This window comes from Aquarana catesbeiana, linkage group LG01 (genome assembly GCF_042186555.1).
Source record: "Aquarana catesbeiana isolate 2022-GZ linkage group LG01, ASM4218655v1, whole genome shotgun sequence".
NCBI lineage: Eukaryota > Metazoa > Chordata > Amphibia > Anura > Ranidae > Aquarana > Aquarana catesbeiana.
Genome location: NC_133324.1, coordinates 17,632,222 through 17,651,197, shown reverse-complemented (window position 1 = coordinate 17,651,197; position 18,976 = coordinate 17,632,222). Strand labels below are relative to the sequence as shown.

The 18,976-nt window shown below is 45.7% G+C and overlaps 1 protein-coding gene and 1 pseudogene across 1 annotated transcript in view; both read left to right on the top strand.

Moving 5' to 3' along the window:
- The window catches only part of LOC141130296 (probable N-acetyltransferase camello), a 49,723-nt gene extending 32,211 nt beyond the window's left edge, over positions 1 to 17,512 (top strand). The window contains exon 2 of the mRNA XM_073618123.1: positions 15,196 to 17,512. Within this exon, the coding sequence (XP_073474224.1) occupies positions 15,325 to 16,425 (1,101 nt within the window). The 5' untranslated portion in view covers positions 15,196 to 15,324 and the 3' untranslated portion in view covers positions 16,426 to 17,512. The remainder of the gene's footprint in view (positions 1 to 15,195) is intronic.
- Positions 12,491 to 12,555, top strand: LOC141124504 (U4 spliceosomal RNA; annotated as a pseudogene).
- Positions 17,513 to 18,976: the final 1,464 nt, after the last annotated feature.

Below are 18,976 nucleotides of genomic sequence, written 5' to 3'. Positions count from 1 at the left end.
AATGTCAACAATTCTGTGTTTTTCTGTCAATATGGGGTGCTGTGTGTACATTAATGAGGAAAAAAATGAACTTAAATGATTTTAGCAAATGGCTGCAATATAACAAAGAGTGAAAAATTTAAGGAGGGGGTCTGAATACTTTCCGTCCCCACTGTATATATATATATATATATATATTTTTTTTTTAATTCGTTTTTTTTACATACTGTCACCACCCTGATCACCACCACATGATGATGCTGTAACTCCACTGGTGACAGTATGTAAAAATAAATTGTAAAAAACAAATAATAATCTTATGTAATTTCTTCATTTTCCAAAAAATGATGACAAAAAATAAAAATTTCAGAAAACTCGCCATGCCTCCTACTAAATGCCCCGGACTGTCTACTTTCCAAAAAGGGGTGATTTGGGGGATACTTGCACTGTTTTGGCATTTTAGAACCAATGAGATGAAGGTGTCAGCACATCAGGATTGATCGATTTTCAAATATTTACACCCTAATTTGTGGATTCTATACCCTTCACACAGACTGAATAATAATTTACACTGATTTGGGTTATTTTTACCAAAGAAATGTAGCAGAATACATTTTGGCCTAAATTTATGAAGAAAGATAATTTATTTGCAAAATTGTTTTCATTTATATAGCAAAGAAATAAAAACCATCAAAATAAAGCTCTATTTGTGTGAAAAAAATATTATATAAATATTATTTGTGTACAGTGTTGCATGACTGCACAAGTGCCAGTTAAAGTAGTGCAGTAGTGCTAAATATCAATTTTAAAAAATGCCCTGGTCATAAAGGGGGTAAAACCTTCCGGAGGGCAAGAGGTTAACAGAACAAAAAGAACAAATAAAAGAAGTTTATTGTTACGGTTTACATACACTTTATTCTAATCAGACGATTCCAACACTCCCAGCAATCGCCTACAGCAGCACTAAAGATTAATTTCCCACTTTTGGAGATTTTTTTGGATGGATCAGCTCTTGTGTATATCATGGGACACTTCTCCTATATATAATATGGTAGATTCCTAGGATGCTCCCTCTGTTGGTCACAAGTGGAGTTGCACCCGGTACAGAACACATACCTGATCAGCTCTTACCTGCTGAGACACAGTTGGATTTAGGCCTGATTCACACTTATGGCATTTTTAGTGCTTTTTGCATTTTGCAGATTTGCACTACAGTCCATTTAGCATGGTTTCCTATGGAACACGTTCTGTAGTGCAAATCTGCAAAATTCAAAAAGCACTAAAAATGTCATAGGTGTGAATCCAGCCTTAGACTGGATGAGTGTCCGATTCTAAAATAAATCCCACTGTCTGTTCTTCCCTTATTGATTTTTTTTTGAGGAAGCGTTTTATCTTGTTTTTTTCAACATTTAGCTCATTAAATATTATTGAAATGGTGGTATAATAGCCTGTTTTTGTCATAATAGCCATGCAGTAGTTTGTCTCAAAGACATTTTCTATATATTTTTCACTTGTTATATATCATCATCATATTTAAAAAAAAAAAATTTTAAAAAACACAAACTTTGCTACCAGAATTTTTTTTTTTTTTTTTTTTTAGCATCAGTGTCTGTGTTTTAAAATGAGGAGAGCAAAGGGGTGGGACTTTACATGAAGTGCGTGATTGCGATTGAGATAGATTTGGCGAACAATTGGGAAGATTTATTGGTTCATAAAAGGTATAAACATACATATAATCATAATATCAATTATAAGCAATAAGGAGGTATTGACAATGAACATGATAATAACATAGATATTTGATAATGTGAACGCAATAGTATTCCACAGTACACCAAATTTGAGTTTGTATAGAACCATAAAACATGGGGTAGTGCCTGCTTGACCGATGGCCTCACTATCCTGTAAGGTAAAAATTCCGTGGCAACTGTAGAAATTTGAGTAGAGTTTGAAGAGAATGCGACTTTTGGTAGCTCTACGCGTTTCGTGGCTGATGTGCCACTCATCAGGAGCAAGCGCGTGTAGTGTCTAAAATAGAAATACAGACATGAAACAGGGGTGGGGTGATAAGAAGAACCCCACACGAGGTACATGCTTAAGTACTATGGTTCGTGTGATGGTTGCTGAATGCCGGGCACCACCGGCTATTCGGAGACACCACCCTCCGGGAGCTGAGGCAGACAGGTCAACGGGGGCAACCCTCAAGGCATCATCCAAGGCTGGCATGGACCCACGAGGCATACCTGCGTGAGGAGCAGGGCTTTTTTTCAGCTGGAACTTGGTGGAACTCCACCTCAGTTCCACCACCTCTGGCTCAGGCCCTCTGCTCACCACTATTAATTGAAAACACAAAAGTCCAGCTTCTATGCTTACAAGTGACAGCTTGTTCCCCAACAGCTCCCGCAGATCAGATCTCCTGAGTGCCTCCCACTAAGTGGGATGGGGACGAGGGAGGTGCAGGTGCCTGGGGTGCAGAACAAATGCTAATATCACCACTGGATGATGTCCCCGCAAGTGAGAGAGGCGGAGCCAACTATTGGATGCGGTTTGGAGGGTTTGTGTAAGGGGGGGTCATGATTGAGTTCCTGTATCTATTTTCTGAGAAAGAAAGCCCTGGTGAGGGGTGAGAGTATGGGGTGAAGAAATTGAGGGGGGTCGCCAGGGAAGTAGACTGGGGTGTGAGAGTGAACAGGCTGTTGGTTATATTGGGGGGGGGGGGGGATGGGACGTGCTAAGAGAGATGGGTGCCAACAAAACTAAAAGTGGTCCTTGAGTGAGTGCAAGTGAAAATTGGAGGAGAAGAGGGGATAGACCTGGTGCCAATAGAAAGGAAGTGAGACTAATTGGAGAAGGTGAAGGGGAAGACTAGTGAAATCGTGGGTGAAAGTGAATCATACCTGGTGTATGGGGAAAACCAAAGGGGAGGAGATAAAACAGCAGGACAATAAAAAAATAAATAAATAAAAGCAAAATGCGCACTATTGCTTCGGGGCTGTACTACGGGTACAAACATCAAATAATAAACACATATGTGATATTGTTGCAGTTATCAGGAGCAGGAAAATTTTTTTTGGGTTGTTCTTCGGTGGCAGGTTATGGTAATAACAAGAAATATACAGCTAAATTCAAATATATATATATATTTTACTATTTTGGGCCTGTTTTCCTTTGATAATAATAAAAAAAAAAAAACCAAGGAGATATCCATAACTATTTGCAAATGAAAGCCCGATTTGTTCTAAAAAAATGCGGTATAATCCACCTAGATGCACAAAGTGGCGGTGACGATATGTACGGTTCTACCAACACATGTCAAAATTGCAAAATTGTGCTTAGGCATTTAGATTTGTTTTACCCTTAGGTGTGAAGGGGTTAAACTGCTGGGTCCCAACTGACACACCTGTGCAACCCAAAATATAGCATGCTATCACGCTATAATACTGCCCCAAGCAACTGGACGGTAGACTAAAAGGATGTATTATGGCAATGCAGATAAACAATGCATGAAACCACCACCAGGCAGTTTGAACATGATTACAGATACTTTGCTTATTGTGCTAGATAATGTGAACATTGACCCATAAGATGGAAATCAACCCAACTGTTGTGATGCTTAACCAAACTACAACTGATGCAAACATTGTTAAAGAGGAACTGCAGTCTGCTCACATAATTTGTAATAAAAACATCTTTGCCATTCTGAAGCTTCCCCTCCAACCACTTTGCATATTATTTTATATATATACTGTGATTCTGTACTTGCCAAATATGCTGCAGAAATCTCCCTCCACTGAGTCTGGCTGCAGCCATTTTAACTGTGGGCAACTGAAGCTGCTGGCTGTTCACTCCCTGGATTTACACAGACACACAGAGGCACACCTCCAGCCCTGCAGCTTTCATTGGCCCACTTATGACTCACCCCCCTCCCTTCCTGGCAAACTCTCACGAGAGTGAAAAAGAGAGAGCTGTGCATGATGTCATAAGCCTAGGCTAATGACCGGACAAGAAAGTGGGTTTTATAAGGGATTTACTGGCAGAAAAAAAATGTTTTACTATCCAAAGTTAAGACAACAAGGGGAGAGGATTTAATAGATGGAAAGATGAAAAAATTACTGAAGTTCCGCTTTAGGAATATGGGTATTAAAGCGGAGTTCCACCCATTTAAAAAGTCAGCAGCTACAAAAAGTGTAGCTGCTGATGTTTAATAATCAGACACTCACCTGTTCCACGGTCCAGCGATGGGAGCACCCGAAGCCCCACTCCTCTCTACCTTCCCTCGGCTGCGCAGGCATTCTAACTGTGGGCGCCCGGCCGGGCACGCACTGCGCGAGCCGCGCTGCATGCTGTGAATGGCCGGGCAATATTCTGGAACCTGTGACGTGTCCCAAAAGATTGCAGGGAGGAAGGGGGAGAGGTGATCTTCCTTCTGGCGCTGCAGCGCCAGGGGAGGAAGTGGGGGCTGGGTGCCTGTAAAAACTGGGTAACCGCTCCCCCCCCCCAAAAAAAAGACATTTCAAATCTGGCATGTCAGGGGGTCACCAGCACTTAAAGCAGAAGTTCCATTTTTTGGGTGGAACTCCGCTTTAACTAACCCAAATCTAAAGGTTCTTGTGTGCACACTACACGTACAGCCCCCATAGTTGGTGGGTATGTGAGTTCCTAACAAAAAGGTAACCCTGTAAGTGGCTATGAAGTACCTGGCGCCTAATTGTGAGTATTAGCCGGCCATCATTGGGGCCCTTCTGCAAGAAGGTGCACATGGAGCCGTCTCTTTAGGAGTGTGTAATGGATGGCTGATGGGCTACTAAGTGAAGAGCAGTGTCACACAGATGATTCAGCTCACCCCTCCTGGTACACAGGAATCCTCTCCAGATCACTTGGCGGTCTGCTGTTCTCATGTACAGGGACCAGGTAACTCAGTCCTCTTGAACAGGTCATTACTAGGCTCAGTCTCTCAGCTATGATCCTCCTCTTTCCTCTCTAATGTAGGTACAACGGGTCTCCCAGCTCTGGTCCCAAGGCACAGAAAGTGAATCTCTTTGCAGCTCAGACTTCAGGCTTTTATGAACACAGCATGGGCACCCAATCTCTGCACAGGCTCAGCAAATGCAACAGGTCCGCACTCTCTGGTCCTCGCACCCCTCTAAGATGGCATCCTGGTCTCTGCACAGTCCCAGCCAAGGCCACACAACTATACAGCTTGGCCTCTTCCCGAAAAAGACTCCAATCTCACCAGAATTGCCCAGGAAAAGTTCTGTGTTCTCCCCCTCTATGTAACAAGCAATTCTGGGTATTGTAGTTCTGCATCCAACCCCTTGTATTGTATAGTGCCCCTTTAAGACTACATTTCTCATGATCCTCCTCTGCGTCTCTTCACAGCCTCCTTGGTGCACACAGCTGGCGGCACTTGGTTACACTAATATTAAGTGCAGGGGTTGCCTCATTGAGCTCTGCTCCGACCCTAGCATCCGCCCATGCAGTTCTGTCCTTAGGATAACCTGAGCTCCGCCAAACTGTCTCTGAGGGGCAGTAGAGGGAGAAGGTTGATGCCAACCCAGCCCTGTGGAGAAGGAGGCTAAGGAGAGGGCTTCTTCTCTAATAAAGTTTTTTCACTTTTTTTAAAAAAGATTAAAAGCCACATTGATTAATAGACCTTTTTTTTTTACATACACACCATAAACTAAAAGCAAACACCTTTGTGTTATTATTTTAGATGCAGATCTTGCCAAAGACATTGCAAATATCAAAAGGCAGTATAGGTTTGAACCATGATGAAACAGTTCAGAGTTAATGTGTATGCATAGTCAAAACTGTTTTATTTCATTTTAGATAAAGTAGAAAACGGTTAAACCCCCTTATTAGGTATTTTTAGTTGTCTCTTAACTTCCTGTCCTGACATGTTAACAGGAAAGGAAAGGAACTTCCACCAAAGTGAGAGCAATTCTCATCTTAGACAGTTGACTTCAAAACCTATGTCCCAGAATTTCACCTGCCCTAGTCAGAATTAAATAGATACCTCCAAGTTGTACATTGTCTTATGCATGACCCAAATGTGCCATGTACCCTGCCTCAACCCACATGGTCTTACTTCTCTACCAACCCACCTAGCCAGAAAGGCATTACACTCTTCTACACATTATTTCAACAAAAACAGCTCTTTGTAAAAATGCGTTCTCTGGTAATGAAGGAAACTTGACCAAGTCCAAACTCAATGTTCTTATGAATAAATGATGGCCTCCAGCAAAGGTCACAACGCCTGAACAGCAATTTTTATGGCAACCCTGGACTCAATGTTTTAAAGGTATATACGCTATTGGTACCCCATGATAGGAGTTTTTGAAAGTGTTGCATGAAGTTTAAAGACTACTGGTCACTACACTTTCAAGAACTCCTGAGGAAGCTCTTCTGAGCGAAACATGTAGAGCAAGAAGTGGTTGTAAATTGTAAATGATATTTGATCCTCTTGAACAGTTATTGTTATTTTAAAAGAAACTTTGTTAAATAAACATTTCTTTTTTAATCAATCTACTTTCATTACTTTGGTACCTTCAAAAGTCCCGCGTGTTCTTTCTCAATTAAAATGATTGGATGATAGAAATCAGCAGAGCTTTCCCCTCATTTCAGAGCTTCCCCCCAGCACTTGCAGTATATTTGCCTTTAGTAATTCAACTCTGTTGTATCCAGGCTTTTCATACTTGCAGGGCAGAAAAGCGTGCCTTATTTATTTTATTTTTTTATCATTTATACTTTGTAGCATAGTGAGTTTGTAAAGCATCCAAATAGACCTTCCGCTAGTTTACAAGAGAATGGGGTAGGCAATGTACAATACCCATCCTCAATGAAAGCTGAAAAGTTGCAAATAATACCCCAAAGGTAATGTCACGGGGGTTATAAATAGCCGGAATAATAACACACAAACATACAGTGAAATTAATGAAAACCAACATTTACTTAAAGTGATATTAAAGGCTTGGGTTTTTATTAAATAACAAACATGTCATACTCACCGGGTCTGTGTAATGGTTTTGCACAGAGCAGCTCCTATCTTCTTCTTCTCGGGTCGACGCTCCCGGCCCCTTCCTCCAGCCCAGTGACCCCAGAGCAAGCAGCTTGCTATGAGGGGCACCCGAGCAGCCTCGCTCCCGAGTGTGTCCACTCACACACAGAGCCGTGGCTGGGCCCCGCCCCCTCTCTCTCTCTCTCCTCATTGACTCACTGGCTGTGACTGCCTCAACCAATGAGGAGTGAGAGTCCCTGGAGAGCCGTGGGTCTGGTGCACATTAATCGATCGAGAGGGGGCTCAGGTAAGTATTGGGGGGGGGCTGTAGCACACAGAAGGTTACTTTACCTTAATGTGTAGATTGCAAACTTTGAGCCTTTACAGCCACATTGACTCTAGAAACAGGTTATAAAATGATCATTTTCAGCATCATTCCAGTCCATTCCTCTGGAGGATCTCATGGCCCACAGTCATCTAGTACTGTAGGCTGGGCCGAGTCCGATGGTCAATGACGATGGAATGACCTCAGTCATCTTAGCCCCCCTAAATCAGTACAGTTGAGCCAGTTATATGCTGCTAAAAGTAAAACGCCATGTAGAACTACTTCCTGCCCGTGCCATAACCGAAAGATGGCTACAGTGTAGGCTTTGTAGTTTGCCAGGTGGAAGTCCATGGACCTCCTCCCGTGATCACGATGTGTGCCCGCCCCCTGGGGCACCCTGGCAGCGCACTCTGTGACAGATCGAGGTAAAGGGCCAATCCCAGCTGCCTTTTATCACGTGATCAGCTGTCAGCCAATGACAGCTGATCACAGGATGTACTGTAAACATAAGCTGGTTATCGGCTTTTCTTTCCTCACCCTGACAGCATGAGGAGAGAAGGGGAAAGCCGATAACCAGCTTATGCTAAAGAGACATCGGCACTGATTATTTGTGTCCTGATTATCAGTCTAGTCCTACCAGTTCTGCCAATTAGTACCCATCAGTGCTGCCAATCAGTGTCAATTAGTGCCTCCTCATCAGTGTCAGCTATCAGTGCTGCCTATCAGTGCCCATCAGTGCCTCCTCATCAGTGTCAGCTATCAGTGCTGCCTATCAGTGCCCATCAGTGCCTCCTCATCAGTGTCAGCTATCAGTGCTGCATATCAGTGCCCATCAGTGCTGCCTACCAGTTCCTATCCGTGCCCATCAGTGCCACCTATCAGTGCCCTCTATCAGTGCAAACTCATTAGTTCCGCCTCAGTGCCCATCAGTGCTGCCTACCAGTTCCTATCAGTGCCCATCAGTGCCACCAATCAGTGCCCATTAGTGCCTCCTCATCAGTGTCACCTATCAATGCTGCCTATCAGTGCCCATCAGTGCTGCCTACCAGTTCCTAGCAGTGCCACTGATCAGTGTCCATCAGTGCCACCTATCAGTGCCCATCAGTGCCACATATGAGTGCCCATCAGTACCACCTATCAGGGCCCATCAGTGCCGCCTATCAGTGCAGACTCATTAGTGCCACCACAGTGCCCATCAGTGCTGCCTACCAGTTCCTATCAGTGCTGCCAATCAGTGCCCATCAGTGCCTCCTCATCAGTGTCACCTATCAGTGCTGCCTATCAGTGCCCATCAGTGCTGCCTACCTATCAGTGCTGCCTACCAGTTCTTATCAGGGCCACCAATCAGTGCCCTTCAGTGCCCATCAGTGCCAGCTATCAGTGCAGACTCATTAGTGCAGCATGAGTTTGGCAGCAGATTACAGCCAATCATTTTAAAGGATTAAAGGGATGCATTGTTCATGCATCATGTGTTCTCTAGGGCAGGGGTGGACAACCCTAAAGAGGTGGAGATCTACCTTAACAACATGGGAGAAGTCAACTATCACCGGGCACAGTGTCCCCTCCTCACACTGGATTTAAATGTCTAATCGCCGTACTACCGTGCTGCAATCACATGCGTTGCATGACAATCATGGGTTTAAATCAGGTGGTGAGGAGGCGACATATCTCCTCTTCACCACCTGTCACACACACTTGGATGGCGTTTCAAAGGAGCAGTAGTGCCTGCTGGACTTATGAATGAGCCCTTAGTTGCATTCGGCTTTGGCACCCTTAATGCTCATTCACTCAAAGTTGGGTGGTGGCAAAACCCCTTGTTTGATTTGCGGTTTTACTGCCCCCTATCCCTACCCTGAGGCAGCAGCCAAAGTTGTACATGTAGCACCCTGGGGTTTAGTCAGTCTAGGTTCACACCTATGCATTTTTCAGGCTCGTTTTTCCGTGAATATTAGCGATTTTATACCAGCTTTTTTTTGTGTTTTTGCATGCAGTTTTCATGCATTTTACGTTTTTTTTTCTCTCTTTAAACACACTATACACCCCACTGTCTAACCCCCCCTTCCCCCCTTCTCTTCTTTCAAATCTGCCTCCTCGGCTTCTGGACGCAGCAGGCTCCCAAAGGGGCGTCCAGGCCAATGGAGTAGGCGGTTACCCGAATGTCAGCACTATGTAGAAATCACCATGCATCTTATCTATATAAATGGAATGGAATGCACTGTATTGATGTTCACAGATTTCAATCATATTGGATCAGTACACCTTCTGTTTGGTGTCTGGTCCTGTTCTTGTTCCTTTATGTTTAAAAATGTACTAAAACAATAAAAACGTATTGAACGTAAACGCACTATATAAAGCTGGTTGCTAAGGAGGGGGCCGGGAAGCCGGCCACCGCGTCCCTAACAACCGATGAGTCATCAGCTGTCAGCGGAGTTCTCCGCTTAAAGCTGAATGTACAAAAAAATAATAATTTGTCGGCAAACAAAATGCTCAAAAAAAGGCGTGGGGTTCCCTCCCCAGGTCCATACCAGGCCCCTTGTGATGTCACAAGGGGCGGGCTCTCTGAGCAACATCATTGGCTGGCCATGCCCCATGCCTATATAAGAGGCACCAGACAGCGGGGAACATAACAACGGAGGAAGACAGCTTTGCAGCAAGACCAGCTTCTTTTTTGTTTTTTTTAGCGGGTAACCGGCAGTGGCGAGGAAGAAGAAGAAGAAGACGACACCGGGAGATGACAGCTTGGGGAGAAAACGGTGACGGAAGAAGACGACAACACCGGGAGATGACAGCTCGGGGAGAAAACGGTGATGGAAGAAGACGAGGGCACCGAGAGATGACAGCTCAGGGAGAAAACGGTGACGGAAGAAGACGAGGGCACAGGTAGATGACAGCTCGGGGAGAAAACGATGACGGAAGAAGACGAGGGCACCGGGAGAGACGACGGCTCAGAGCTAATTTACTAATAAAGAAATTGTCAAAAACTGGCTCTTGTTTTTTTTTTCTTACTTTTCACTGCTTTTTTGGTGAATTGGTAGGTGATACCCATTCACATGGGGGGGCGGGATCTGGGGGTCCCCTTGTTAAAGGGGGCTTCCAGATTCCGATAAGCCCCCTGCCCGCAGACCCCGACAACCACCGGCCAGGGTTGTTGGGAAGAGGCCCTTGTCCTCATCAACATGGGGGCAAGGTGCTTTGGGGTGGGGGGCGCAAAGCCCCCCTGCCCCAAACTCCCCGCCCCCCCCCATGTTGAGGGCATGCAGTCTGGTATGGTTCAGGGGGGGCACTCGCTAGTCCCCTCCCTTTCCTGACCTGCCTGGCAGCATGCTCATATAAGGGTCTGGTATGTTTTTTTTATAATTTTGGTGTGGGGGGTCCCCTCCGAATCCATACTAGGGCCTGGTATAGATCTGGGGGGGGAACCCCACGCCATTTTTTTTCTCAAATTTTTTTGGCGACAAATTTTTTTTTTTACATTCAGCTTTCAGCGGGGCACCCCACTGACTGCTGATGACTCATCGGTTGCTAAGGACACGGGGGCTGGCTTCCCACACCCCTGCTTAGCAACCAGCTATATACAGTGGTAAAATAAGAAACGCAAAACACATAACAAAATGCACCTTGCATTTCTGGTGAAGCTCTATTGAAGTCCATATTAGCTGCCAATTGCAGTGAAAAAAGTCCCCGACCCTTTCCAAAAACGCACCCGCCGCAAAACGCATAGATGTGAACTAGTACTATAGTAAACCATGTTAAATGGACTGTAGTGCATTTCTGCAAACTGCAAAATGCACTAAAAAACGCATAGGTGTGAACGTAGGGTCAGGGATGCTCCTCACAGATGTACTTGCCAGGAGTAGTTACCTTAGGTCAATTGTTAGAGATCTATTGATTTCTTCCTAAGTTTGGACTTGTTGCACTTTTCTCTTCTACCGATAGGTGGCCGGGTACTTGGTGGTATTAGATACGAGAAGGACAACCCAAGGTCAGGTTATGGGTAGGGATGAGCTTTGAGTTCGAGTCGAACTCATGTTCCACTCGAACATCGGCTGTTCGCCAGTTCGCTGAACAGTGAACAATTTGGGGTGTTTGTGGCAAATTCGAAAGCACTCTTTAAAAGTCTATGGGAGAAATCAAAAGTGCTCATTTAAAAGGTTAATATGCATGGTATTGTCATAAAAAGTGTTTGGGAACCTGGGTCCTGCCCCAGGGGACATGGATCAATACAAAAAAAAGTTTTAAAAACGGCCCTTTTTTCGGGAGCAGTGATTTTAATAATGCTTAAAGTCAAACAATAAAAGTGTAATATCCCTTTAAATTTCGTACCTGGGGGGTGTCTATAGTATGCCTGTAAAGGGGCGCATGTTTCCCGTGTTTAGAACAGTCTGACAGCAAAATGACATTTCAAAGGAAAAAAAGTCATTTAAAACTACTCGCGGCTATTAATGAATTGCCGGTCCCGAGTCTCCCGACAATACATATAAAAGTTCATTGATAAAAAAACGGCATGGGAATTCCCCACAGGGGAACCCCGAACCAAAATTTAAAAAAAAATTACGTGGGGGGTCTCCCTAAATTCAATACCAGGCCCTTCAGGTCTGGTATGGATTTTAAGGGGAACCCCGCGCCAAAATTAAAAAAAAAATTGGCGTGGGGTCCCCCCAAAAATCCATACCAGACCCTTATCCGAGCACACAACCTGGCAGGCTGCAGGAAAAGAGGGGACGACGAGAGAGCGCCCCCCCCTCCTGAACTGTACCAGGCCACATGCCCTCAACATTGGGAGGGTGCTTTGGGGTAGCCCCCCAAAGCACCTTGTCCCCATGTTGATGAGGACAAGGGCCTCATCCCCACAACTCTGGCCGGTGGTTGTGTGGGTCTGCGGGCGGGGGGCTTATCGGAATCTGGATGCCCACTTTAACAAGGGGACCCCCAGATTCTGGCCCCAGATCCAGGCCCCAGTTCCCGGCCCAGAACACCAGAAGAACCATAACAACCAGAAGAACCAGAAGAGGAAGAAGATGGAGGAAGAAACCGAAGCATGAAGGAAGAAAGAAGTTAGAAGAAAGAAGAAATAAAGGAATTGTCAAAAACTGTCTCTTGTCATTTTTAACATTTTTGACAGTTTTTTTGTAAAATGGTAGCCCTTACCATTTCACACAGGGGAAAGGGCCGGGATCTGGGGGTCCCCTTGCTTTGCGCAGTGGCAGTATCATAGCCAATGAGGGTCAACTGAGGCGTGATTATTGCTAATTGCTTCTCGGCCCTTTGGCTAAGATCAAATCTAGTATCTGTTCTTATCAGTTTCCAGGAGGTGGCGCTTGCTTCTGTCCCTGATCTATGGCGAGATAGAGATGGGATTGCGGTTGCTATGCAAAACCTGCTGGAGTGAAGGTAACTCGGAGCGGTTTGTAGCCGAAAGGGAAGCCTTCTGATGGGGACGGAGAACCATTCGGTCTTGGCGGAGGGTCGGGATCCTGGCCTTCTGGCCTGGATTGGGGCAGCTCTAGCTCTGGACAGTTATTTGGGAGAGAACGCTGGCTCCTCTTGCTCCCACCGGGGGAGCAGCCAGTATTTCCCAAATGTAATTAGGTAGGAGGGACGGAATGACGGTGAAGCCTGATGGCAAGGGCTCTCTCCAAGCTTCCAGAACTCCATACCTTTCTGCCTGGGGTGGGGGCTGCTGTGGTCTGGGCTGTGGATCAGGGCTTTTTCGAAAAGCCAGTGGTGAATGTGCCCCTGAAGTGGCAGTTCAGGGGTGCCGTATAGTCACGGTGTGAAAGCACTTGATTTTATGGCACCATGGTCACTTCACCACAACACACGTTTTTCGCACCTGCCTCTTGGGCCGGGCCTTTTGGCCAGGACCAGGGGAAATTTTTATGCCTGGCCGGAGGGCCGGCCATTGTATAGCACAATGGCCACTTTCACTCTCCCATCTCACTATCTTCCCCACTCTTTCTTTTACCCCTGTTTGTCACCTTTTTGTCTTTTTTTTTTGGTTGTCTTTGTATACACGTTTTGTCACTGTGTGGCGAGTAGGGTGTGGGTCCTCGGGCCTACTCTGAAAGTTTTGGGAGGGGGTGGACATAGGCCTTTTGGCTTGGTTCGCCCTCTCCTTTGAGGGGTCTCTCTTCGGGAGAGCCCCACTGTACTTGGGTTGGTCTGCTTCGGCAGTCCTTCCAGTTGTGGGGGTCCGCCTGGTTTCGGCCGGATGGACCCTTTGTCTGAGTACCTCAGTCCCTGTCTGGAGCCTAACGCCCCGGGGGATCAGGGTAAGGTCCTTCCCTAGTGGAGGACTCTGTACACCCGTTGCACGTTTTTGTGTTTCACTCTTTATGTGTGGGCACTTTTTTTTGGCACCGGGTGGAAGTTTTTGAGGTGTGTTTTGCACGCCACTGGCTTTTCGATAGAGAGGATGAAGACTTTGTTACATACACATGCCACAACAGGAATTAAACCCCCTGTTGCTTTTGGTGGGGTGTTACCACCTGCCAATCACGCCCCACTCAAGTAAATGGGGCCCTGCTACTGCATGCTTTTGCGGGGTCCAAGGGGTTAAAGCAGGTGGTGAGAAAGTAACACAACACTGCCTGCTTTAACCCTTGTTTGCTGTACATGGTTGCAGGGCCCTTACAGAGATGCCTCATTCACTTGTAGGGTCATACTTGGCAGGTGCTACACCCACCAACCATTACAGGGCGTGTAACTTCTGCTGCACCTGTGATATGTGTACACCCCTGGCATAGTTGCCAACATTGTAAAAAAAATTAAGGGACACTTTTTTGCATGTAGGCAGAGCCTTGCTATAATTAGGGGGCAGGGCATTTGTTTGTAGGCGTGACATAGCAAAATAGTAAAATGCGGCGCGCAAAGTGGGCATGGTTTACGTGAAACAGTGGGCGTGACTTAAATGGACGTGGCTCTAAAGGGGGTGTGGTTAGAGTCGGAGATGAATGAGGGATGGATGGAGGGAGAAAGAAAAGAAAAAGAACGAAAGAACGAAAGAACGAAAGAACGAAAGAACGAAAGAAAAAGAAAGAAAGAAAGAAAGAAAGAAAGAAAGAAAGAAAGAAAGAAAGAAAGAAAGAAAGAAAGCAGGCCCAGATCCTACACCACAATAAAAATATGTGTATTCCAGAAAGTTTTATAAATCAGCAGATAAAGATACTCCAATTAACTGCAAAATGTAAATAAACTCTTACTGTTCTGAGCCACCTATAAGGCTGCGGTCACATTAATGTGCTGCGGTTTACCTACACCCCAGGTGCAGCGCAGTGCATCTGCAACTTTACTGGGTTAGCTGCACTTCGCAATAGACTTCTATTATATCCTGCAGGTGTGGTGCAATTTCTGAAAGCTTACCAAAACTCCTGCATTCAGAAAGTGCATCAAACCCACAGGATATAATAGAAGTCTATGGCTAAGTGCAGCAAACACACAGGAAAGTTGCATGTACACTGTACTGCACCCACGGTGTGGGTAAACTGCAGCACATCAGTGTGAAAACAGCCCTATACTATTATCTCCAGTGTATAGTTTCACACTGACCTGAAGCATGGAATGGTGGGTCAGCAATCCCAGACCTCCATCTACCAGTCACCTTTCTGAGATCTACTGGTTGGGTACCCGCACTCTAGGGCCTCTGCTAAAAATATATACATATATATATACATATTATTTGGGGGTTCTAAGTAATTTTCCAGCAAAAAATATTGATGTTTACTTGTAAAAAAAAAATAAGTGTCAGAAAAGGCCTGTTCTTCAAGTGGTTAAAACTATAGAATAGTAAAAAAGAAGAAACCTGGTATTTTTTACAAGGAGCTTGTGAAACCACACAGCTGTACCAATAACACATGAAACATTTCACCTCATTTCTGCTACTTTCTTCCTATAGGGTGATCTACATCGTCTGTGTGTGTACCTTGTGCTTTATATAACCTACAACTCTCCTGAGAACGTTGACATTTGTGTGGACAGCAGAGACACTAGAAGGCACAGGATTCGAAACTGAGACTCAGACATTATGGAAATGTCAAGAAATGGGGACAATAATAAAGAAGAAGACCTTCAGGACTTTTTTATCTCAAGAAGAAAGTCAAGCTCTTTTACACGGGGGAAACTTTTATCCATTATAGATATTTCTTCCACCTTGATTGCTGGCAAATCTCAACTGAACGATGGTGGGAGGAAAATGCTTGAAAGGCTCGAGCAGGTGAAGCTCCATCACTTCCAACATACCCAATTTCCATTCCTGGTGTCCAACCTACAACACGTCACCGACCTGTTCTCCATGTATGAAGTTTATAAACAAGATGGTTTCAAAGCAACAGAGATACAATCCAGACCTGAATTTAAGGACCTGTCATTCTGGAGTGCAAGCATCTCCTTAGATGACATTGATGGAGGCCGCCAACGGGCTTTGGAGAACGTAAAGGGTTTGCTTTCACCAGAGATGGCCATAATGTATGAAGAGAAAGTAAGGGAACAGTTTGCCAACTCTTCAGCTTTCAACCAATCAGCTTCTCGTTATGGTAACTTTAAGTTCTCCTTCCCGTTGTCCGAACTTCTCTCTTTGTACCAAGCTTCTTTGCAAGATCTGGGCTTTTGGTATGGTGAACCAGAGCTAAGGATTCTGGGTACTGATATCTACAAGACAGAGATTGCTCACTATATATTAGTGCATAGTCCGGACGTCACAGAATTCAGTGACCTCCCAATTGTTCCCTCCTATGACCAGAACAGCTGTGGGCCATTGCCTTTTGTTTATAGGAAGATGGGATCATTGTATTGGAGACCAGAATCCACTGCCTCGGCTTTGAAAATAAAGATTACTGAGCAAGGTTCCATCATAAACGAATGCTGCCTGAACTGTGACTTCTTCATCACCAATGGCTACTGCCGTCACACTGAGGAGGGGATCTACAGTGTGTGGAACCATCTGATATTTGCATTCCATCTCCCTGGTGATCGTCTTCTGAGGGTTCCCAAACATCAACTTCTTCAGAAACTGACAACATGTAATACCGAGGAGCCGTATTTGGGAAAGGAAAGCCTGGAGCCAGAGGCAGCCAGAAAAATCATCCAGCGACTAAAAGAGGATTTTATAATGAGTGGAAGACAATGAGACCACCTCAGTTCCTCAGATGGTAATAAAATAACCTGTAAATACATAATGCATAATTAAAGTACAAAAAAATGTAAATACAGTATATGCTTAAAATTTCAATTCTCAATTGTTTTATAATTTCTTTGAAATTGTTTCCTTACAATTCTGTGTACATTTAGTACCCATGAATACCTTAGAATGGTTCCAGAGATCCCCATCTGCATTCATTTCCTTGTGCTTGCGTGTACAATTCATTCTACTCTCTCAATACAGTATCTCCCTTTTCAGCTATGAACTGAAAGCAGAGACTACAAGCGCAAGGCCCCTTTCACACGGGCGCCTCCGTGCAGCGGATTTAACTTGCTCGGTGGGGGGTTCTCTCTGCTGATCCCCGATGAGCAGGCGGATGACAGGTCCTGTCTGTTCCACTGTGCAGAGCAGACACGGACACAGTCCCGCTCTCCTCTATGGGGAAATTGGCTGTACACTAAAATCACCCCCTTCCTTTTTATTGCGTTGTATTTTTTGTATTATTTTGTAATTTGGTGCGAGAAATGATGTAATATTTCCTCCAAACTTGTTCGGCTTTCTTTAAATGGTACCATTTTCAAGATCATTTAAAAACATAATTTACCTACTGTACTTCACGCCTAATCAGTGGCAGCCCGCTCATTAGGGGTGCAGGGGCGCCGCTCCCCTAATCCATGCACCCCGCCCTTAATCTCCATGCAGGTTACCAGACGCATGGAATTCAATGGTTTTTTTTTTTGGACCACATGATTAGAGCCTGAGGATCTAATTGGCTTAAAAAAGGGTGGCCTCGGGGCGCAGAGTGCAGCGCGCCAAGCCCACTCAGTGGCCCACCTCCTGGCCAATCGGGAAGCCGGTCCTGAGTCCCGTTTGGCCGGGAGTCTTAGGACTCCCAGCCAATCGGGTCTCAGGACTCGCTTCCTGTTCAGCTGGGAGGTGAAGCAGCGGCTCTGGCTCTTCCCTCCGCAACCTCCTCCCCGCACCTCTCCTGGAGGATAAGGTAAGGCCATGGAACGCCACCTTCTTGATAGTTTGATCGAATGCCGGGGGGTAGTGTGAGTGGATCGCCGCCTTCCTGATTGATCGATTGGGCACCGGGGGGGGTAGTGTGAGTGAGCGCCGGGGGGGTTAGGGGAAGTGTGAGCGAGCGCCTGGGGGGGTTTGGGGAAGTGCGAGCGAGAGCCGTGGGGGTAGTGTGAGTGGATCGCCGCCTTCCTGATTGATCGATTGAGCACCGGGGGGGTAGTGTGAGTGAGCGCCGGGGGGGTTAGGGGAAGTGCAAGCGAGCGCCGGGGGGGTAGTGTGAGCGAGCGCCGGGGGGGGGTTAGGGGAAGTGCGAGCGAGAGCCGGGGGGGTAGTGTGAGTGGATCGCCGCCTTCCTGATTGATCGAACAAACACCAGGGGGGTAGTGTGAGTGAGCGCCGGGGGGGTTAGGGGAAGTGCGAGCGAGCGCCAGGGGGGTAGTGTGAGCAAGCGCCGGGGGGGGTAGTGTGAGCAAGCGCCGGAGGGGTTAGGGGAAGTGCAAGCGAGAGCCGGGGTGTAATGTGAGTGGATCGCCGCCTTCCTGATTGATCGATCGAGCACGGGGGGGGTAGTGTGAGTGAGCGCCGGGGGGGGTAGTGTGAGCGAGCGCCGGGGGGTAGTGCAAGTGAGGGGGCCAGGTTTGTCTGCCGCCCCCTCCCCAAATATTGACCACTGCGTCTAAACCTAAAAATTAACTTCATCCATGGGCTAGAAGTATCCATTCAGACTGTTAAACCATTTTCCGACCTCGCTCTTCATTCAGGGATCCTCCAACTCACCTGCCCATGCAACCCTGTCCATACCTTCAACAGTCCAGTTCTTCAACCTTCTTTTTACTAAGGTTAGGCATAGATGTCAAAATTGGTCAGCTATGGAGAAACAATCGAGTTGATTTACTAAAACTGAAGCGTGCAAAATCTGGTGCAGCTTCCAGGTTTCATTGTCAAAGCATAATTGAACAAGCTGACGCTAGAAGCTGATTGCAGAGCTGCACCAGATTTTACACTCTCCAGTTTTAGTAAATCAACCCCAATGTGACTACTGAACATTCTCTTTCTACAAAAAGGCAGGTAGACATACATACTGTAGCAGACCCTGAAAAACCTTAAGATTGCTTCATAACCTCCCAAACTGATCCCTCACAACAATTATTTTCCTATTCATTGCCCAAGTGTCCCTAAAAATGTTTGGAAAAAACAACTGTTTTCCCAATTCATCTAATTTTTAGCTGTCATAACTATTGTGTCTTCATTTACAGTATAATTGTATGTTTTTTTGTTTCTATGGACCTGCTATCAAGTGTATTGTGATAATCTTAAATAAAGAATATAAAAACCTGTGTAGACATACAATACATGATCATCATTTATGTGTCTTTACCTCGGCCAGACACCTATGGAGATAGCTCACCTTAAAATTATCTATAGGGAACAAATGACAGAAGCTGTGACAGTCATGCATGGTTGACCACCTCCTACATTAAGAATGATTGGCCGGGGTGGGGACTGCTTTAGT